General features: G+C 40.9%; 1 protein-coding gene across 1 annotated transcript; it reads left to right on the top strand.

Annotated features, from left to right (window-relative positions):
• Positions 1–1,087: 1,087 nt before the first annotated feature.
• LOC310637593 (MARVEL domain-containing protein 3-like) lies at positions 1,088–23,514 on the top strand. Its single transcript, XM_083358093.1, has 4 exons — positions 1,088–1,455; positions 4,956–5,185; positions 7,863–8,026; positions 19,586–23,514. The coding sequence occupies exons 2-4, from the start codon at positions 5,082–5,084 to the stop codon at positions 20,272–20,274; spliced, it is 957 nt and encodes a 318-aa protein (XP_083214219.1). The 5' UTR covers positions 1,088–1,455; positions 4,956–5,081; the 3' UTR covers positions 20,275–23,514.
• Positions 23,515–24,161: the final 647 nt, after the last annotated feature.

Below are 24,161 nucleotides of genomic sequence, written 5' to 3'. Positions count from 1 at the left end.
TTTTTGTGACCTAACACTTTTGCTTATCTTTTCATTGAATTGACTATATTGTGCAAACTCAGGATCCAAGGGCTGAGAGAATACAGCCATTTTGTCTGAAACCTGAGCCAGCCTTCTGCAGAACAAACCGTCAATAGTAGTTCCTTAAGGATCTACACAGTCAGGTAGCCTAAGCCTAAGGAGCCTTCCAACCATGTTCCCTCAGACATCCAAATCTACATTGCAACATTACCAGTATTACTGCCCCATCTTGTCACCAACAAAGCCCTTCATTCTCTCCCTTAAGTGGAGATAGAGCGAGTCCATCTCTGCAAAGAAAGCCAACGGACACCCCTTGACATTTTCAGACGTTATTTCTCTTAAGATATTTAAGAGACATGGACTTCAAATCCCAGAATTCCCCAGTCATGCTGTGCTGGCTGAGGAATTCCGGGGCTTGAAGTCCGCCCGTCTTATAATTGCCAAGATTGATTATCGCTGCTTTAAATATATAACCTAACACAGGGGGTAGGCAACCTCGGCCTCTTTTAGGACTCATGGACTTCAACTCCCAGAATTCCTGAGCCAGCCAAGCTGGCTCAGGAATTCTGGGAGTTGAAGTCCATGAGTCCTAAAAGAGCCGAGGTTGCCTACCCCTGACCTTACACATAATAACAGTATTTGCCAAGATATATATATAGATAGATGATAGATAGATAGATAGATAGATAGATAGATAGATAGATAGATAGATAGATAGATAGATAGATATAGAGATAGATAGATAGATAGATAGATAGATAGATAGATAGATAGATAGATAGATAGATAGATATAGAGATAGAGATAGATAGAGATAGATAGAGATAGATAGAGATAGATAGATATAGATAGATAGATGATAGACAGATAGATAGATAGATAGATATAGAGATAGAGATAGAGATAGATAGATATAGATATATAGATATATAGAGATAGATAGATGATAGATAGATAGATAGATAGATAGATAGATAGATAGATAGATAGATAGATAGATAGATATATTTAGATATATATTTATATCTATTTATATTTATATTTAGATATATATTTAGATATATATTTATATCTTAAGCAGGTGCTCTTTGCGCCTCAGCGCACCGGAGAAACCTCCCCTTTCGGGCGCTCCAGTCGCCGCGCTCCGCCCTTTCAGGTTGGGCAGGTCGCTCCCATTTGCTTTGAGCGTCAAACTTGACCTTTCCCGAGATCAGAAGGTTGGCGGGGCTGTACGTGGCCTTGCGAAGTTTCGCCTAGCAGCGCCTTCTCTCTTGCGGCCGCGCGAACCAGGAAACGCCGAGCTCCTCCGGCCCTCGTTCTCGGCAGGGATTCCCGGCTGGGAAGAGACAAGGCTCTCTGCCCCAAGCCTGGAAAAGTTACGGCGAGCTCCGGCGCGTTGCTGAACGACGGGAGGCCCCTTCAGCAGCTCTGGGGGTGAGTTGGGAAAAATAAGGCGGATCGGGAACACAAAGAGCTTTGGATATTAGCGTAGGAAAGAAGGCTGGATTTCCGCGGAAACTTCACTTAAGTCTCCTCTCAAGCCTGGCTTGGATAGGTCTGGGATTTGTAAGCAGCCCCATCTGACGTCCCAGAAACCCATCCTGCTTTGTTCGGCTCGAATACCATCCCTTTTAAATCAGTACAGGTAGTCCTCGATTTGCCACGGTTCGCTTAGTGACCGTTTGAAGTTATAACGACACTGAACAAAGTGTACTGGAGGACCCAGATTGTTGGGGGCAATTAAGCTGACTTTGTCATAATGCCGCTTGGGGTGTGTGTGTGTGTGTGAAAGCCCTAATAAGCAGGCATAGACATAGAATGAAGGCTACTGCTAAGCTTGTAAGCTGCCCTGAGTCTTTGGAGAAGGGCGGGATATAAATGGAATTAAAATAAATAAATAAATAAAATAAAGTGAGTTATGACCGTTTTTCACGCTTGTGACCGTTGCAGCATCCCCCCCCCATGGTTGTAATTTAAATTACAACTGACTCACATTTATGACACTTGGCAAGGTCAATGGGGTCATGTGATCACCTTTTTACCACCTTCTGACAAGCAAGGTCAATGGGTAAACCAGATTCTCTTAACAACCGTGTGACTAATTTAACAACTGCAGTGATTCACTCAAGAAATGTGGCAAGTGAAGTCATAAAATGGGGCAAAACCCACTTAAGAAACTAATCACTTAGCAAGGTAAATTTTGGGCTCAGTTGTGGTCATAAGTTGAGAACTACCTGTATTCATCAAAATGGTACCCTCTGAAACTGTTGAACTACTCACCCTAGGCAGTTTCATCAGTGGTGACTGTGCTAGCTGGCAAACTAAGGGACCTCTAGCCCAGCCAACATTTCTGCAAATCATCAGGTTGCAGAAGGCTGAGTTAAATCCCTGTTAGCCCTGCTCTCCATCTCAGACTCGAGACAGATTTCAGGAACAAAGCTTTTTTTAAAAAATCCTGGTTTTGCTCTCAGATCTTCAGTGCTGAAGGAGGAGCACCATTTGGGGAAAGTCAGATGACTGTGGACCACCTGGGGGAAGGACAGGATTCAATTAAAATGGCTCAGAGTAGGCTAGGGCAGAGGTCCCCAACCTTTTGGGCACCAGGGACCAGTGCTGTGGAGAAAGGTTTTTCCACGGACCGGAGAACACATAGTTTTGTGTGCTGCCTGCATCCCACGGATGGGGCTTTGCTTGTTTGTGTGGACTGGTTGCTGGCATGCCATGGCCCAGTACTGGTCCACAGACCAGGGTTGAGCCCACAGGGATAGGTAACCTTGGCTGTTTTATGACTCGTGGACTACAACTCCCAGAATTCCTGAGCTAGCTGTGCTGGCTCAGGAATTCTGGGAGTTGTAGTCCACGAGTCATAAAAATAGCCAAGGTTTCAAGCACATTCCCAGAATATACAGTCTCTCTCATCATAAGTCAGGTTTAGGCAATCTACTGTAGTCCTTTCTGACTCCCGCATCTCAAATGGGAATTTGTGCTACCACAGGTACAGTTGGGCTAAAATGGTATCATCTTTGACTATTGGCTGGAGCTGATGAGAGTTGTGAGTTCAATCACATCTGGAAGGCGTGCGACTTTATCCCACGGCAAGATGAAACCTGAATATGATCCTGGATTTACCGTACCTGGCAATGTAATGAAAGATGGAGATAAAGCTTGTTGGATTAGATTTTTTTTATGTCAATTCATTTATAAAAAATGAACATAATATATAACAGTCCAAAGCTGGGATACAGTCCATTAAAAACAAACATAACTTATAGTACATTTAAAGTAAAATTAAGATAATTCAGTACAAGCGTTGACATCATAAGCTCCCTTGGTTGTGAGTACATTTATTTAGGGACGCGGTGGCTCAGTGGGTTAGGATGCTGGGCTTGTCGATCAGAAGGTCGGCAGTTTGGCAGGTCGAATCCCGAGTGCCGCGTAACAGAGTGAGCACCTGTTATTCGTCCCAGCTTCTGCCAACCTAGCAGTTCGAAAGCACGTAATAATGCAAGTAGAAAAATAGGGACCACTACGGTGGGAAGGTAACAGCGTTCCATGCTCCTTTGGCGTCTAGTCATGCTGGCCACATGACCACGGAGACGTCCTCGGACAAGCGCTGGCTCTTCGGCTTTGAAACGGAGATGAGCACCGGCCCCTAGAGTTGGAAACAACTAGCACACATGTGTGGGGGAAGCTTTACCTTTACCTTACATTTATTTACTGAGCCTACGTTTGTTTTTAATGGAAATCTAAAGTAAAGATAGATTAAACGCAGCAGTTCCTAAGGCAGTAGGAACCCTGAGTGGGCTTTTATTCTGTGGCTTATGATAAATAAAAAGAGCAGAAAGAGCTGCAGTTCAGAAGATCGGCATCAGTATTACAATCACACCCTCCTGTGTGACCATAGCATTATCTGGTCATTTGCATGTTAGCCATCCCAGATCCATATGCCCTAAACAGAGATTCCTCCTTTGCTTGAACATGACACAGCTAACACATCAGCGCTGATATAAATGAGGAACGAAAGATGCATTGTGCATGTGTGAACCAGTTGATGGGTGAAGCTGATTGAATTAAAATCCATCCTAGAGAGAATTAAGTTATACATTCCCAAGAAGACATAGAGCAGACCTCAGTAAAATAATCCATTTTCCTATAAACTATGTAATTTTAAAACATTTTAATGTTTTTTCCCCACAAGGTTATAAGGATTACTCTACAAGTGATCCTTGACTTAAAAACTATCCGTTTAGTGACTGTTTGAAGTTATAACTGCATTGAAAAAAGTTACTTATGGCTGTTTTTCACACTTACAGCTATTGTAGTATTCCCATGGACATGTGATCAAAGTTTGGACACTTGGTAACTGACTCATATTTATGGTGGTTGCAAAAGGCCAAGCAAAATCAATGGGGTAGTCAGATTCACTTAACAATCATGCTATTAATTTAACAACTGCTGCAATTCACTTAACAACTGTGTCAAGAAAGGTCATAAAATGAATCAAGAATCACTTAAAACTGTTTCACTTAGAAATTGTGGGCTCAGTCAGGGTCATAAGTTGAGGACTGCTTGTATTCCGTAAATTTTGCTGATCTCTTAAAACAGCAACATTTTTAGCTTGCATTCCTTTGATTTTTGCCATTTGTTGTATTCCTCTCATTTTTGAAATTTATAGCATTATAAACTGTTCTAATCATTCAGTTTAGCAATTCCAATCATTTAGTTTAGCAACTCCCTGCCTCACTGTACATTTTTTCCCCAACATGGTACTTTCTATATATTTTGGGCTCATATTCTGTAGTTATTGACCAAGCTGACAAGTTTATATTTTGGGAAGCTGTTATCCAAACTTTTGGGGTGGCATTGAATTGGGAAAGGAATCTATACTATATAGCAAGTAATAAACCCTACTACTGTCACTTTCTCTTTAATAGATTACCTTTGTGCCTTATTTTGCGTTTCTAACCGAGTAACAAAATTGTTGACTGAATGTTAGCCATTCATCAAACTGAAGCAGAAGCAAGCTCCACTTGTAGGTAACCTCTTCAGCAAAATAGAAGATGCCCCATTCCGGGAAATTTCATCAAGACAGAGCCTACATTCCTAGGGAGAACCCCAATTATTTTGAGAAAAGAAGCAGGCAACCAAATTCATCAGGTGGAAGGTAAGTTTACAAATCATCCTTTGAATAGAATTGAGTTTTTAATGCTTTCTCTCTTTCACTCTCATTTCCACGTTCCCTATCAAATTGCTGGTAAGTGTTTTAATATTCTATCAGGAAGAACAGGGAAAGAGTACATTGTTTGGGTATGTGCAAAGTGTTTTCCCACACCAAAAAAAGCTCCCCTTTAATGGGCCGAGGCATACTTTTCTAAAGTGAGTAGCCTTGCATGTAGGGGGCAGGAGGAGACTCGTGAAATCTCTACCCCAACATCTCAGTTAAGCTTGAGTGGGAATTTCCATTAGCGCCAGGGCCAGTGAGTTTTCTCAGCTTAATTGTTATTCACAGCATATCCGATTTCAGGAAGAGTTGCAGTACACAAGGAAGGGGAGAGCATTCTCTTTCAAAGTTTGTCCCACAGGGCTGTAAACAATAGAAAAACACTTGCAAACATTAATGAAAGGTGGGTTCCCCCCCCTCCTAAACTTAATTGTCCAGCTTAGGGAGTGGGATATTTTGGTTTTTGCAAGACGTGGTAAGAGAGTGGTAACTAACATGCTCCTTCCCCAATCTTCTTCGTGGAAGTTAAGATCTGGGAGAGAAAATTATACATTGGTACTAATAGATACTTGAAGCTCTAGTGGGGATAAAAAGCTTGGAAGTTAAGTGTGTCTTGGCAGCAGATGTATTTTACACACACACACATGTGCACACACATACATCACATATCTCTGGCATCTTCTCCATGTTTTTGTGGAATTATCGTAAATCTCAAGCAAAATACATTTTTTTCTCTCAGTTCCAATAATGCCAAATTCTCCAACTCCTTCTTCATCTCTCTATTTATAATGTCTGTCTTGGTTTCTACTTTATTAGTAATTTGGTTTAAGTCTGCAGGCAGTTGCCCTATTGATTCTTCAGTTTTTTTTTCACTTCTTCTTCCAGATCTTTTTTTAAAAAATTCCTGCACATCCCTCTTCCATTTCCTTTTTTTAATTTATTGCAGTCGTTTCTGCCAAATTCTTCAAACGTTTTCTGCAATAAATCTGGTGAAATGTCCTTATCTGTAAGTTGTTCTAGTGAACCACTGCATCCTTTTCCCAATTTGGCAACTTTCTTTGTCGTTGCCATGGTGAGAAAGTGAAAGTATGTCAATAGTACTAGTTTAAAGTAAAAGATAGGCTTTTTTCTGTTTTGCTTATCTCTGTTTTAACATTTCAGTCCCAATTAGTTTTCTGTAGTTAATCGTCTCACAGCTTAGCCTTCTTATTTTGTAAAATAAAACAATTTCTATTGTCCTTAAAATAAACAATCAACATTGCCACAAAGGTCCAGTATGTTAGTCTAATTAATTTTACTGTTTTCCAAAGCAGTTTTGTCATAAAAAATTATTTCTTCTGGGTTTTTTTAAAATCACTGTCCCTTTTGTTCACTTGAAACTTTCTTAGATCACCATCTTGTTAAGCTTTTTGCTTTTAAATTGAAATCCTTTAATATAGCTGATTTCTTTTCCTCTTCTTAATTTCAAAAAGAAGGCACTCACCAAGAGTCTTTGATCTTCGGTGACATTGAGACTATCTCTCTTAGCTTGTAAAGTAATTAAATCATCAAGTGTTTAAGAAGTTTAGGCTTTGCTACTCAAATATCCATGAAGGCTGCACAGCAATTAAGGACACCTTGTAAAAATCCCTTACTGCCCAAACCTTGACCCACAATTGATCACAAGAAACTAATTGTCATGAGAAGCAGCTCTTCCAGAGCACAAATGGGGTACTCCCCAATTTGTCCTTCCTCCCAAGAAATTTCTGTCAGCTAGAACCACCTCCTGGTTGACAATTCCACCACTTATGCTGTCTCTGCTTAAGAAGCCTCTTGCAGAGATATCTAATTAACCATCGCATTTCACCCGTAAACCTGCCCTAGATTCAACTCTGACCTAGGACAAAAAAGTGTGCTTGACTTCTTGTAGGGAACTTATTCCCCACAATGTGCGTAGGCTCATCCTCTAGTAAATATCCCATTTTCTCCTCACGGAGCTACCACATAAGTAGTCTTCTACCTTTTTGTCCCTCTGCAGGGAAATAGAAGTTTATGACAGTAGCCCTCTGTCACAGATTTGGTGAAATCATTGCTAAATTTGGAAAAAAACCACATTTATTTCCCAGTATAGTCAGGGGCGCGGTGGCTCAGTGGGTTAGGACGCTGAGCTTGTCGATCAGAAGGTTAGCAGTTTGGCGGGTCGAATCCCGAGTGCCGCGTAGCAGAGTGAGCGCCTGTTACTCGTCCCAGCTTCTGCCAACCTAGCAGTTCGAAAGCACGTAAAAATGCAAGTAGAAAACTAGGGACCACTACGGTGGGAAGGTAACAGCGTTCTGTGCGCCTTTGGCATCTAGTCATGCCAGCCACATGACCACGGAGACGTCCTCGGACCAGCGCTGGCTCTTCAGCTTTGAAACAGAGATGAGCACCGGCCCCCTAGAGTTGGAAACGACCAGCACGCATGTGCAGGGGAACCTTTACCTTTACTTTTTATAGTCAGGTAGTGGGGTGGGAGGAATGCTGCCATTATGTTGGTAGAAGAATAAAAAGTGTTGTTGAAGGGAGAGGAAATTGCTGATCATCCTGACACGCTGGTCTGTCACAAAGGCATTCGTTTTTCTTCCTCCCTTCCTGTCCATAGGTTGTCGCAAGGAACAACTGAACATTCAAGATCTTCCTCTGCTTTTGCAGACCTTGAGCAGAACCATCTTGGACCAAGGCAAGGTTATGACAATCCCCCACCTCCCTACTATCCTTCCAAAAAGACTTTTTCAGAGAAATGCTCAAACCTGTGCTCCCGAAGAGGTAAGCAAGCATTTTTCTGCTTCCATGTCATTATTAACTTATATTCAATGGGCTTATAAAGATAGTTACAGCCAGCTTTTTCTCTCGTGGTGGACAGAATAAGAGAGAAGGGGATAGAGAGAACTTTTTAAAGGCAGAGCAGGGAGCAGAAGGCAAGGTAATTTAAATCTGTATCTTGGAGTAACACCTGTCTTATAAACAAGTGGTCCAGATGACTGTAAATTTTCATACGAGATGCAACGCTAATAGGCAGGATTTCTTTTTTATTAATCTCTTATTCGGGAATCCAGTATGGTTATATATTTCATGTCCTTCCCTGATCGTGAACTGGCATAGGAGTCTTCCTTTTTTTTCTTTTCTTGATTTCTTCCCCTTCCTCTCAATCTAACGGTTATTAAAACTGTATGTGGGGTTCATGGTTAGTCATGGAATACGAATTTCCCAGACGTTAAGATCATAATCATAATCATAATAGTAAAGTTGGAAGGAACCTTGGAGGTCATCTAGTCCAGCCCCCTGCTCAGGCAGGAAACCCTATACCATTTCAGACAAATGGCTGTCCATTCTCTTTTTAAAAACTTCCAGTGTTGGAGCATTCACAGCTTCTGGAGGCAGGTTGTTCCACTGGTTAATTGTTCTAACTGTCAGGAAGTTTCTCTTTAGTTCTAGGTTGCTTCTCTCCTTGATTAGTTTCCATCCGTTGCTTCTTGATGGTGTGGTTACTCTTTGTTGTCTATGTCACAACAGCTGTTGAGTTATATCCTGCTTTTCTGATAATAAGGCACTAATCATAAAATCTCAGAAATTCAGTGACATCGCAGTGAAACTGATCTCAGACTGGCTAATTCGGTTTGATTTCTTTTTCGAAACAGGGTAAGAGTTGAGAAAAACAGTCGAGATGTACATTTCTTAAACAAGGATGGTGTTTTTCAACATGCAAAGCACGATTTGTCTTTCTAAAATAAAAACAATATATAATTGAATATTGCAGGTTATAATATTGCAAGCTTAGGAGATTTTAGGATAAAAACGAAATGCAAATCAATATTAAAACCAAAAAAATAACTACAAAGTAAAAGACAGAAAGCAAGGCAAAATCTGAGATAGATTCCCATTGTCAGCTAGTTGGAGCCCAGATAATTATAGAATTACAGCATAGTGGGGAGTCCATGTATGTCTGAGGGAAGAATATTCTGCAATATAGAGACTATTACAGATGAAAAAGGCTCTTTTGAAATGTTACCTCTGTAAAGTTCATCACCCACATACTATTTTAATCTCAGCATTTGTCCTTTTCTCTGTTATTTCATAATTGTTCATAGCATCTTAAGCAATCGCAGGTTGAGAGTTCAAGCATTTCTTTATTAACAGATATTGGCTGTGAAGGAAGTATAAGTAGTCTCGACTTATAACAGTTCATTTAGCGACCGTTCAGAGTTACAAAATCACTGAAAAAAGTGACTTTAGACCATTTTTCACACGACCGTTGCAGCATCCCCATGGTCACATGATCAAAATTCAGATGCTCGGCAATTGACTCATATTTATGGCGGTTGCAATGTTGTGGGGTCAAGTGATCCCCTTTTGCAACCTTCTGACAAGCAAAGTCAATGAGGAAGCCAGATTCACTTAACAACTAACTTAACTTAACAACTGCCATGATTTGCTTAACAAATGTGGCAAGAAAAATCGTAAAATGGGGCAAGACTCGCTTAACAAAAGTCTCCCTTAGCAACATAAATTTTGGGCTCAGTTGTGATCTTAAGTTGAGAACTACCTGTAGTTCTGTTCTCTTAGAGATATTTTTTTAATTTTTTTTTAATCCCATTTATATTCCGCCCTTCTCCAAAGACTCAGGGCGGCTTACAATCTAAAGCACAATGTGCTTAGCAATAGCCTTCATTCTATGTATATGCCTGCTTATTAGGGCTTTTGCCCCCCCCCCTCCAAGCGGCATTATTACAAAGTCAGCTTATTGCCTCCAACAATCTGGATCCTCATTTTACCTACCTCGGAAGGATGGAAGGCTGAGTCAACCTTGAGCCTGGTGGGATGTGAACCTGCACTAATTGCAGGCAGCTGGTGTTACTTAAGGAGGCATTAGCCCACTGCTCCACCAAGGCTAGTTGGCCATCTGTCAAAGATGCTGTGATGTCCACCTTGCATCGAACAAGTTTAGGCTACACTTAGGGGTCCCTCCAGAGGGTGCATTTAAGCTTCCTGAGTTCCTGGGAATTATACAAGCCATTATTCTTAGAGAGAACTTGGGATCATCTAAATGAGCCTTCTCGATATGTGACTTCAAAAACCTATCAGCCGTGACCATACTGACTGGGGAACTCGGGAAGTTTAGTACATGGTCATGGTTGATAATTCAATTACTAGGTTTTGAAGTCACATATTGAGAAGGCTCACTTGGATGATTTCAATATATATAAAATTGGCTTCTATCTATTACAATATTGGCTTGTGTCATTCTCCTACATCTGGCTAATTAGAACTCAACATCCTCAGTCATAGTCCCATCTTTGCTGCTTTGGGGTTTTTGTGTGTGTGTGTGTGTGTGTGTGTGTGTGTGTGTGTGTGCAATTTTCCTTGAGAGGGACGTTATTTTCTCTACCATTGCAGGGGTTGAAATGTTTTAGATTAGCCTGTTTCGTTGTCAGAAATTAAGATGGGGTGAATAGAAGTACAGTATTCTAAATTCCTACCAGAAAGAGTAGAACTGGTATAGATACTATGAGCATAGTCTGAATTAAACTGATTGTTACCTAATTTCAAGAAAAGTAATCAAAGCTATAGATTTAGGTAATATTGAATAGTATGGTAGGTTTATAATACTTTCTACAATGGGGGAGGAAACCTGAGATCTTTTAAATCAGGGTTCCCCAAAATGGTCGATATAGAATCCAAGGGTTGATGGAACTATCTAATTATTGTTGTTGTCGTTATTTATTTATTTTTATTTTTATTTTTAATTTTAATTCCATTTATATCCCGCCCTTCTCCGAAGACTCAGGGCGGCTTACAAGCTTAGCAGTAGCCTTCATTCTATGTATATGCCTAATTATTAGGGCTTTCACACACACCCCAAGCGGCATTATTACAAAGTCAGCTTAATTGCCCCCAACAATCTGGGTCCTGTACTATTAGCTAAAGTAATATTTATTAAATTATTTTCATATAAATATTTTTGCGGGTGTCAATGCACAATCTGAAACTTCACGAAGAGTCAATGAGCTGAAGAGTCTGGGGACCCCTGTTTTAGGTGTTGCTGAAGTAAAGCTGTCAATAATCCAATGACTCTTGTGAGTTGTAGTTCCACAACAGTGAGAGCATAAAAGTTCCTCAGATCTCACTGTTCAGCTTTATGAAAAAATGGAGCATTGGGGACCTGGTATTATGTGTTTTAATCTCTAATGTTCAGTTATATGGCAGCAACTATCCTAATGGTATAGTCAAGTAGCAGATTAATAAATATATGCTACTTCATAAAGAATTATATGATTCCCTCCAAAGACAATTGACCATTTTTCAAACTTCTTCCATGATACATTCAGAAATTGAAATGGGCCTGGGAATTTCATTAAATGGTCTTGCACATCCCCTGTTTTTTTCTCCAATACCATTTTGAACCATTATTTGATCTCTCTCTCTATACATATATTGTATTTTAAGTGATCTTTTAAACCAGACATGTCAAACACAAGGCCCAGGGGCCGGATTCGGCCCGCAAAATGGTTTCATGTGGCCCCCGAAGCCATCCTGGAAACAGTGAGGGAACAGCCCCCGCTGCCTTGGCCCTGGCCCAGAGACCCTTCTTCTGCCAGAGACCCCCAGATCTGTCCCACTCCTGCCCAGGCCCCCATAGGCACCCTTGATGCCAATGATGTAGAGCTGGCCATGCCCACCCAGTAGGCCATACGCACTCCAGCCATGCCCACCCAGTAGGCCACGCCCACCCTGGCCATATCCACCCGCCCCGCCCCCCCCCGAGGGCAACCACAATGCTGATGTGGCCCTCAATGGAATTGAGTTTGACACCCCTGTTTTAAACCATATTTAAACAAAAATAACCACATTTAATGGTCTAATTTTGTTTACTTAGTGAATGTGTTCTTGACAGAATGAGTACAAACCTCAGAGTGTACTATAAGAGGAGCTAAGAATATTTTCAGTAATTAAATAACATCACAAGAAAAGAAAAAACCTTTCGAAGTATTATATATGCTGCATATCTATATCAGATTCCCTAAAATAAGCTCTGGTAAATACAGTGAGACCAACTTCTTAGTAGTCAGATGTATGATTGCATATTAATTTTCTTTTTCAAGGACAATAAAATGATTTTCTGCAATTCAAGTTTAAAAAGGGCCTCCAATGTTTTATTTTGGCTCTTCCATATAGCTGAGGGCCAAACTAGAAACAAGAACAATATTTTTTTCTCTCTGTCTCTTTTTCCCTTTGGTTAAAATAATTGCAAAGTGGAAAGATGGGGACGGGGATAGATTTGAAATAGATTCTAGATCTATAAGCTTAAATGTAAATGCATTTTTTTGCAGAAAAGATTTTTTTTTAAATGCAAATAGCATAAGGCTATTGATTTTACCTGTAGAAGTAATGGGATTAGAGCAGGAAATGTTGCACCGCCTCCTTGTGGTCACATGACTGCATTTTGGGTGCTTGGCAACTGGCTCATGTTTACAGCTGGTTTCCACATCCTAAGTCGCATGACCATAATTTACTTTTCTGGTTTCTGGCAAAAAAAGCCCATTGAGAACAAAGAGTATACCGTAATTTAAGACCATGCAATTTGCTTAATGACTGCAAAATTTGGACTTACAATCATGTGAGTCATTTAACAATTACTGTAAAAACAGTTGTAGAAATTGAAGCTAGTCATGTAGGGGCCTCAGCTTATAACCATCTTGACTTACAATAGAAATTCTGGTCCCAATGTAAGTCAAGGTATACCTGTCATGTAAATATTAGATAAACAGTATGTGTGGATTCATTTTTAATACACTTATATAACCACTGATTTTTTTAAGATACTATATTTTGTACAGTCCTGTATTTCATTATGCTTATCCATATAGCCTGGTCTATAGGGTCTCCACTTATAAGTAGCGAGCATAATCAGGTCTTCAATTCATTGACTGAATGAGGCCATATATTTAATTTACCAAAGCTCCAATATCAGTCTTCCTCTAAACATATGTTTTTACAGTGTCCTACACTTAAATGTTTGGAGGAAATTGGAGACTATATAAATGTAGTTGTGCAACAAAAGCTAAAATTTTCAGAGGTTAATATTCCTTGGGTTACATATTACAACATGGAACTTGATAACTGGACAACTATAGATTCTATAAATAGATTCTCCATTCCCTTATTATGATTAAATGATTGATACTACTTTTTCAATTGAATTAGGCTTCTGTTATACCTTTAGTATAAGGGACGTGGTGGCTCAGTGGGTTAGGACGCTAAGCTTGTTGATCAGAAGGTCGGCAGTTTGGCAGGTCAAATCCCGAGTGCCGCGTAACAGAGTGAGTGCCTGTTACTCGTCCCAGCTTCTGCCAACCTAGCAGTTCGAAAGCATGTAAAAATGCAAGTAGAAAAATAGAGACCACTACGTTGGGAAGGTAACAGTGTTCTGTGTGCCTTTGGCGTCTAGTCATACCGGTCACATGACCACGGAGATGTCCTCGGACAAGCGCTGGCTCTTCGGCTTTGAAACAGAGATGAGCAACGGCCCCTAGAGTTGAAAATGACTAGCACGCATGTGCGGGGGAACCTTTACCTTACCTTTAACCTATACCTTTAGTAATTTCAGAGAAACTGAGATGGTATTCTTAGTGGTCCCTTCTTCAGACAGCTCTGTCTCAATATCTACTTTGCAACTGCTGCTTCCAAATTATTCACTCCCCTTTTTTTAGTTTTTCAATAAGCAAGCTGGGCAGACTTCACATTTCCTTTAAACAGTGATTAAGGTTGCCATTTATTAATGGGTAAGGCTAACTGATGGTGGGCTTAATATGCATATACTCACTTGTCTTCTTGTGACATACTTTAGGTTGCAAGGAATTTGATTTTGCACACCTGGAGCCTTGGGCCTTTACTTTTGACTTAAGATTTGTGGGTCCTGTTAATGCCATATTTGACTGAACATCTTGATGAACTGCAGTTTAGCAATTGCCTAAATTGAATTCTTATAAAAGTATAATGGCTGTGCTTCATTTCCAGTCTTCAGTTCTTTTCTTAACAAGGTCATTTGCAAATTAGCAAGTGAGTAAATTGAATTTCATCAGCAAATAACATTAGAAAACAGCTATAAATGGTTTTTCCCCCTCCACTAGAATACACTAATTTGTAATAGACTAGCCTGTGTAATCATGTGCGAATGTGTGTGTTTTATACTTGGAATAATGTAATTTATTTTGAAAGTGTTTCTGTTAATTGATGCTGTGGTAATTTAGAACTGAAACCAGCTAACCTGTTTATTGGCTTTTTCCTGCAGTCCATAATTATTTTTCTAGCTGCAACTGGCTTATCGCGGATTTTTACTTTTCATAAGGGAAATCTTCTCGCGATCTGAAAGAATACGTTTCCTTTTTATTATAAAATAAAAATATGTCTATAGTATGTATAACTGGGGAGCGGTTATAATCAGAGTGTATATAAGATAGTGTGGAATATCTACTGAACAAACAGTGATAATTTAAAAACTGTTTTCCTTTGATTAGTATAAAGTCTTTATACAAAACTATACACACCCATACAATTCACTGTTACCCTTTGTTCAATCTGGTGGTCAAATATTAAATTGCAAGCATTTGTTCCTGCTGGGTGAAATGACAGAAGTTGTAATCTAAGCAATTTCAAGAAGGGAGGTTTGGGGAAAGATGACCTGAGCACGAATCTGTGCCTTGATCTATCTCTGGTCTGTTTTCTTTTTTCTTTTTTATATAAGTTTTTATTAATTTTTTAATACAATTCAACCGTGCTTATTCAACAAACGTGTTGTCTGAGTTTATCATTCACTAATACACATTAAATTACTAACCCCTAGTTCGTTTCTCCAGCCATTGATAAAATAAGTCCCAAGTTTGAAAATATTCTGTTTTTTTCTCCTTTCAATCTCATTATCTCTGATCTGTTTTCTTCTTGAACAAATTAAATACAATTTTAACAGGATCTTCTCCACTGCGAAGCTTTATATGCTGTTTTGGTGCCCTCTTTCACATGCACCGATCAAAAATAGAAACGCTCAGTGCTTTTTTTGTAAAAGAAAAAGGTGCCGGAACTCACACATGTCATACAACCAGCCTTGCCTACCCCACAAGGTTCCATCCAAAAAAGGGGCCGGAACGCCGTTCTGAGCGTTCTATGAGAAAAAAAGCCCTGGAAACGCTAGTCCAAACCAATATGAAGCATTTTGTATGTCTAATTCTTTTCCTGCAGAATTCTAGTTAAGTCAGCTGTATAAACCCTTCAGCTCCATTCTAATTATTTCACATTTGAAGCTCTTCTCTCTTAAGCCTTTTACCTCCACCACCTCCTCCTCCTCCTCCTCCTCTTCCAATTTCTTTATCTAACAAGATTGCTTTTAGCTTACACTGAAACTAGGCTTTATACACGAACCGCCTCTGGGAATTGGTGCTATCAATATTTGTTGCCAGGAAAATAGCGGAGAGCTAGCTGGCCTCTGATTCCCACCGACAGGCTTTGTGGCATCTACCGTAGCTGACTTGAATTGCCTTTTGAAAAGAATAATCAGATGGCCTTTAATTCTTGAGCAGATGCCAAACCTCTCGGATTCCAGGCTGAAAAGTGCTGCTGTTTGTACCAGCCTTCCCCAACCTGTGCCCTCAGGATTGTGTTGACTGCACTTGCAGCATTTCTGGTTGTGCTGGCTGTCAATCGTAGGAGTTTTTGTCCGGTATTTTAGAGAGTGAGGGAAGCTAATTTACAGAGTACAGGTAGTCCTCGACTTCCAACAGTTGCATTTAGTGATTGTCCGAAGTTACAGTGGCACTTTAAAAAGGGGCTTAGGACTGTTTTTCACACTTACGACCGTGGCAGCCTCCCCATGGTCACATGGTCAAAATTCAGACATTTGTTAAGTGAGTTTTGCCCTATTTTACGACCTTTCTTGCCTCGGTTGTTAAGTGAATCGCTGCAGTTGATAAGCTAGTCACCTGGTTGTTAAGTGAATCTGGCTTCCCCCATTGACTCTGCTTGTCAGGAGGTTGCAAAAGGTGATCACATGACCCCGGGACACAGCGACACTCATAAATATGAGCCAGTTGCCAAGCGTCTGAATTCTGATCACATGATTCATGGGGATGCTGCAAAACAGTTTAAAAGTGGATCGCTGCTAATTCTTCTTACGAACGAGCTAAATTAAATACCTCTCATTGTTCTCCGTCATATGCTTGATGTTATCTTTATTCTCTTTCTCCCCTGTAGCCAAGCTTTCCCCAGCCTGCTCCCCTCCAGCCAACACAGCTAACACATCTTGAGACAGCGAAATGGGAAAATAATTGCACTCATCGTTCTTCAATATATGTAGATTGAAGATTATTATTTTTTTGCCTAGACAACTATAGTAATCTTTCTGACCTTCTAGTTTTGGTTCTGTCAAGTCTATCCGGTACTTTGTTAGCAAGATCGGTTCCCTGATGACTTTGGTCAGTGGCCTTCCTTCAAAAACCTTCAAATTACTCTCGGCCTTCTCTTGCTGCCAAGCCCAACCTGGGTTATCTTGGTGCCAGGTTTTTATTGTTTTTAATGTGCTTAGTATTATTTATTTTATTTATTTATTTTAATCCCATTTATATCCCGCCCTTCTCCGAAGACTCAGGGCGGCTTACAATTTAAGCACAAACCAATGTGCTTAGCAATAGCCTTCATTCTATGTATATGCCTGCTTATTAGGGCTTTCGCCCCCCCCAGCGGCATTATTACAAAGTCAGCTTATTGCCCCCAACAATCTGGGTCCTAATAATAGTTGTATTATGGTTTTTATGTTCTTTTTTTTTATAAGTCTGATTGGCAACCACCCAGAGTTGGTTATAAGGTGGGCAACTATAGAAATATTTCAAACAGACAAACCAACAACTCCTTTCATTTGCCAATTGGCCAGACCAGAAGTACTCGCCAAATTCGGCCTCACCTCCCCACAGCCACTGCCACTGGCTTTCTAGAACTGCTAATTCAACCGCTGTTTCCTTACATTTGGTAGCAAACAGAGGGCTGCCCAAATATATCGCTGTTTCAGCTTCCTGTTTGTGTGAAAAAGGGTCAGTGCCTATATTTTTTTAAATGTAGAAATAAGTAGAAATAGCAACAAGAATATGAAAATTCAGAAAACTTAACAATACAGTAGTAAACGGGCGTACAGGTCTTAAGTGCAATTACTATGCACCCAAAAATAAAAGTGTGACTAGAAAAAAAAAATCCAACGATCAATATGTTAAATTAATATGCAATGATGAGATTTTTGTTAGTGGGAGATCACCACCCTCACTTGTCCTTTTCTACAGAAATGAGATATTTCTATTGAACAATATTTTGTGCTAAAGGTTGTTATAATGTGTTATAATGGATGTTACGGCATCTCAAGGGATTAAAAATACTTAGTTTTGAAATTCATATTTTCATGCAAAATCTAATCCAAAAAGGCCTTTAAAGGCGGGTTAAATAGACGCTATGCATACATGCAGCTACCAGGTAGCCCTCGAATTACACACATTCGTGTTATGACAGTTCAAAGTTACAACACCACTGAAAAAAGTGACCGTTTTTTCATATTGTTGCAATATCCCTATGGTCATGTGATCAAAATTCAAATACTTAGCAGCTGGTTCATATTTATGAGAGCTGCACTATCCCAGGGTCATGTGATCAACTTTTAATACTTTCTGACGAGCAAAATCAATGGGGAAGCCAGATTCAACTTAAGAAGCGGGTTACTCATTTGACAACTGCGATGATTTCACTTAGCAACTGTGTCAAGAAAGATTGTAAAATGGGGGGCAAACTTACTCAACAACTGTCTCGCTTAGCAACAGATTCAGTTGGATTCAGTTGTGGTTGCAAGCACAACCCAAGACTACCTCTACAATAATCGTGCTAAAGTGGATGGATCCCCGTTTCTCAAAATGGAGCAGGTGTTTTTGTTTAACTGGGTCTCACATTTTCTGAAAATGTAATAGTCCACGGTTGCAGAAAGTTTGAGAAACACCGCCTTAAAGGTTTCTTTTTAAATTCTCAACATGCCTATCTTCAATGAGCAGTTCAACACACATGAATCATTGATGAATCTCTTTGAACTAGCGATGCATTTTGGCACTAATAAAAATCACTGTGGGGATAAATATTGCCACTATTGTCATGTTGAGTCCTTATTTGAACTTCCTTAGCCCTGGAATTTTTAGCACAGCTGAAGCCTTTGATAGGCTTCATTAGGAAAGACTTGGCCTCAGGTCTTGTAGCTTTCAACATTTTAACTTGCTTGGAGGGATTGTATGAAAGAGTACAGCTTACATAGGGGGTGGATCCAGATTCATCTTGTTTAATGTAATTCCCAGTAAAATAAATCATTTAGGAAAACTTGGTGATTTCTTGGCTTCCAGCAAGCGAAAACAAGTAGGATTTCAGTTCTGTTTAGTCGTAGTTGTAACTTTATGTCTCTACACCAATACACAAGGAGAGACTGGCAAGTTCTTCATTACTCAGCTGCCCAGAGTTGCTTTGGATAGTGAGATGGGTGGCAAAGAAATTTAATAAAAAATACAATCAGACAGCAGGTGTTGCTGATGATTGTTAAGTATTGTGCTACCTATTTAAGGAATCAGGTCTTTTGAAAGAATATTTACCTAAGGGGAAAGTAAGCAAGAGGATGGCAAGCAGCAGAGGGCAAAAAAATTAAGTGGTCTTCTGAGCTGGATAGTAGATAGAAAACTCTTCATCTGCAGCACAATATTATTATGTTGTCTAGCTATTATTTTTGTCCCATAGCTGCCAAAAGTGGCAATTTTTTTGCAGTCAGGAACTAAGATTTTTTTTAAAAAAAATTAGCCTGGAGCTATAATACTAGACTAGACTAGAATTATTTATTGGCCAAGTGTGATTAGACACAAGGAATTTGTCTCTGGTGCATAAGCTCTATTCTAGATAAGCCTATCCAAGACAAGACTATCATGTGAATGTCTCAACTTTTACAGTACTGTATATGTAGCAGTTTTATTGAAAATAAGGAGGCAGCCCCCAAATATAAAACCCTCCCATCTTTGATCTTTAGTCGCAGGTGCCAAGAGCAGTGATTCAATCCATTACCTTTCTGCTATAGGAGATCCGTGTGGGTGCAAGCACCCACCTTGAAGTTCTGCAGAAGGAGAGGTAGAGCTGTAGCAATAGTAAACCGCCCAATTATACGATATTATTGCGTTAGTTTCTAGGTGCATTTTTACAGAATGAAAGGTAGTCACACCCAATGGATTTATCGTGGTGTTCAATTCCCCATATCCTTCCTTCCTTTTCCTCCTGCAGGTGTCGTGCAGTTTATCGAAGTCACTGTCAACATCTTGGTGCTGATCTGCATAGGAGCAACCCAGGCGGGCGTCTCCGGTTTCACTTCCCTGGGAGGCCTAGGGTCTTTCAACCTCAACTCAATGTACAGTCCATTTCAGGGGACTGAACTCCAAGAGGTGACCGAGTTGGACATGCAGTACAGCCAGCTGAGAGCCCCTTGCGTGTACGGAGGGGTAGCCTTCAGCCTGACAATGGTGTGCCTAACGCTTCTGTTTCTTGTTGGCGGAGCAAAGCCCATTCATCGTCTTTCCCTTGGACTGCTGGCCACCGAGTGTCTCTTCGACATCCTTGCCTGCCTTGGCTATATAGCAGCAGTTGGCCTCTACCTCCACTTCGTCATTCAAGTCAATGCCACGGATGTGTGCCTAAGGAGGGAAAGACTCTACGCGAGGCGTGGTTACACGTCAGTGAATTGCAGCGTGCAAGGCGGGGACGCTTCTGTGGCTCTTTTTGGCCTGGTGGCCGCTTGCCTGTATTTCGGAAGCTTTGTGGTCTGCATCCTCACCCTTCGAGAGGTGCGGCTGTTTCGGAAGCAGCAGGATAATCGTTATAATCTCGAGAGAACCCACAGGGAAGAAAACCATCCAAAGCCCTATAGGGGCAAAGAAAACATACAGGCCGAAAGGACTTTTAGCACACTTGTGTAATCTACACCACGTATCTCAATGAAGCCAGACAAAAAAAAAAAGGATTTTTTTTTTAACCGAAAGGACAGTTGTGTAATACAATATCAAAGATCTATTTTAAAATTCATTCTTCCTAGCTAGGAACTTAGTTCCATGGTTAGTTCCATAACTATCTTTACAGAAAAAGGGAAGAAATTGCAGAAATTATTTCCAGCTTTGCTCTTTTTTTGCCTGGATATATGTTTTTTCAAGGGACGCGGTGGCTCAGTGGGTTAGGACGCTGAGCTTGTCGATCAGAAGGTCAGCAGTTTGGCGGGTCGAATCCCGAGTGCCGTGTAACAGAGTGAGCGCCTGTTACTCGTCCCAGCTTCTGCCAACCTAGCAGTTCAAAAGCACGTAAAATGCAAGTAGAAAAATAGGGACCACTACGGTGGGAAGGTAACAGCGTTCTGTGCGCCTTTGGCGTCTAGTCATGCCGGCCACATGACCACGGAGACGTCCTCGGACAAGCGCTGGCTCTTCGGCTTTGAAACGGAGATGAGCACCGGCCCATAGAGTTGGAAACGACTAGCACGCATGTGCGGGGGAACCTTTACCTTTACCTTTATGTTTTTTCACTAAGATCTCTCTTCTGTATCACTGTCGTAAAAAAAAAATCCCACCTGGAAGTGTCCCTGAAATCACCAATGAACTTAGCTTGCCTTGAAGATATTTATCCATAACGATAGTGAGATAGTTATTGCAAAGAGTGAATATGCGGAAGTTTAGTTATTTTAATTATGTATTGATTATCCTTGTAAATGACCCAGAAATCAGTTATTAGCTCCAGATTGAGACTTAAGGGTGTTGACCCATCAACTTTATTATGTTCAGAATTTTTTGCTTTGTAAGTGTCTGACTGAATGGGGAAACTGGGCAATAGTTCACTATCATTTAAATACATGGATATAGTACACCTTGCCTGCCTTTGTGGCTCTTAAAGTGCCTGAGACAAAGTGCCTGAGACAATCACCCGCCGGGGGTGTGGTGTGTATTATTCTTAAGAGGATTTTCAAAAGTAGAGCCAATAACAAGTTGAAACAGTGCTTGGACTTTTCTTTTGCTTCCATTCTGGGAAATATTTGAATGTCTGGACAATTTAACATAGGAAAGACATTCTCTCCATATCCTCAGTCTCGCATATAAACTTCTCTTCAACGGTGTCAGGTGACCGAAAGTCAGAAAGCCCCTAGGAAGGGGAGGAGGGGTGTCCTAAATTAATTCATCCTAAATTAAATTAAAACCATTCTGTGTGTATGGGGGGGCCTCACTGGTCCTGGCCTTATCGCTTTTTAAATTGATAGATCAGCTTGTATAAACGGGTATAGCCATAATTTCCCAATTTCCAAGAAAGTCAGGAAAGATGAGACATTCTGGGCCCTGCCTGATGCCTGAAGCAGCTTTGTACGGTTTTGATTCAGTATCTAAGGAAATGCCTTCATATTAATATTCCAGGCTAGAAACTGGGAGGTTGTGAGTTCTAGTCCCACCTTAGCTGTGAAAGGCAGCCAAGAGGCCTTGGGCCAGTCACTCACTCACTCACTCAGCACGCCTCACCTCACAGGGTTGTTGCTGTAGGAAAAATGAGAGGAAGAAGGCAGATGTGTTCACCACCTTGAGCTGTTTATATAAAAACATAAAGATATCAAATAAGTCTCCCGTGGCTGCATCATCTCCACTCCTCATGCGTGCATTAAATTATGATGCTTGTCTGAGGTTAAGCTACAATGCAGAAGAATGTCTTTTAGAATGTCTTTTAGAATGTCTACAATGTCTTTTAGAAGCTGTTCCAAGCAGGAAAATGAGCAAACACCGGTCTCATTATTCAAGTTTTTATGATGAGGGTGTTTACCCAAAGAACATTATGTCCCCAAGTATCTGAGAAACCTACTGCAACATTACAGTTTGCTGCCAAACATCAGAAACTCCTGTAAGGTCTAAGGAACACAATGAAAGCTTTGCTTGCATCTGTAAGGCTCATGTCCTATCGCATGTGGGAGAACTAAGATTACGGTACTTTGCAAACTTAGCTCTGGAGGATTGAGAGAACAGTAAAGGGCATAGCTTTTTTAACTATTTCAGCTTTTTGTTTCAATCTCTGGGGAGGTGAGGCGCCCATATTATTAATGCTCATTGAACAAAAGAGTCCAGATGTGGAATCCCAACTCAAATGGAAAAGAATTTCTACAGGCGTGGACAATTCGTCACTTTGATTACATCTTCACAATGCTGCAGTGCCTTTAGCAAGGTTAATAATAGTTTAGACTGTACCATCAGCGGTTCTCTAGGGTAGAGTCAGAAAAATCATATTTATAAAAAGGACCTGCCCTCATTTTGTGGGAGCTTTTAAGTCTTTGGTTCGTCTTCTGCTTTACGGGGGCTTCCTAGACAGCCTTCTGTAATGTTGGCTTGGTTCTTTTCTCTAGCTGCTCTCACGGGAAGCTAGATGACTTCCAAAACAAAGCTTGTCATAGCAAAATTCTTATGAATTACATGGATGACTTAATCCCCATTCAAAGCAAACCAAGCTACTGTAGTGCCAATATAAAGCGCTACGTTGCAACGTAATGTGGGTGGCAGATCATCTTACTATCAGTTAGCTCTACGCTAACAGTTGGGCAACAGCAACACGCTACACACGGGGCTACCTTTGAAGAGTATTTGCAGGCTACAACTGGTGCAGAATGCAGTGGGCATAGACAGTTCTGGATGTCACATGTAACACCGTTTGCATGAGCTGCAGTGGCTGTCGGTTTGCTTCTGGGTCCAATTCAAGGTGTTGGTTATTAAAGCCCTTCATGACATGGGCTCAGAGTATCTGAGGAACATCTCTCCCCATTGGGATCAGCCCACCCCACTCGCTCTAGCAGACGGGGCTTGCTATGGCCCCTGTCAGTCAAGGAATTTTGGCTGGGAGGGTCTAGGAGAAGAGCCTTTTCCATTGGGGCCCCTGCCCATTGGAACATTCTGCCACCAGAAGTGAGATCTGCACCGGCCCTCCTGGCCTTCCAAAGAGCCTTAAAACCTGGCATTATCCAATGGGCTCTATGCCAGAGATTATTGACAGGATAAGAGAGAAGACCCTCCCACCCCTATGCCATCCATCCCCTGGGTTGTCAGTCTCTAATTCTTCTTTTCATATTGAAATTTTTATCATTCTGTAAGCTGCCCAGATTCACTCCAATAGTGATATCGGGACCATGTAAATTTAATAAATAAAATTAAAAAAAAACAAGTTATCTGTTTTTAGCTACTGTGTTTTATTATCTTACTATTAATGATTGCAGCGAGAACCACTTTGGTGTAGGGGTTAAGGCGCCAAGCCTGAAACCTGGGAGAACTGAGTTCTAATTCTGTCTTAGGCACAAAGTCATTCAGTTGATCTTGGGCCAGTCATTCCTTTGCAGCCCTAGGAAGAAGGCAACGGCAATTTGCTTCTGAAAATGCTTCTGCTGTTACCACTGCAGCCACACCCACCTAATGGGCCACACCCACCCATTTGGCCACGCCCACTGGCACCCGACGATACATTAAGTGGGTTTTGGGTTGCAGTTTGGGCACTCGGTCTCTAAAAGGTTCGCCATCACTGACCTATACCATCTCAGGTGATTGTCCAGTCTCTTTTTTAAAACTTCCAGCGATGGGGCGCCCATGATTTCTGGGGGGTAAGCTGTTCCACTGGTTGATTGTCCTGCCAGGAAGTTTCTCCTTAATTCCGGGTTGCTTCTCTCTTTGATCAGCTTCCATCGTTTCTCGTCCTTCCCTCTGATGCTCTGGCGAACAACCTGGCCCCCTCTTCTTTGCGATTTATTTATTTATTATTTATTAATTAAATTTGTATACCGCCCTTCTCCCGAAGGACTCAGGGA

This window comes from Vipera ursinii (genome assembly GCF_947247035.1).
Source record: "Vipera ursinii genome assembly, chromosome: 3".
Taxonomy (NCBI): domain Eukaryota; kingdom Metazoa; phylum Chordata; class Lepidosauria; order Squamata; family Viperidae; genus Vipera; species Vipera ursinii.
The sequence above is the reverse complement of the archived record's forward strand: the minus strand, read 5'-3'. Positions and strand labels throughout refer to the sequence as shown.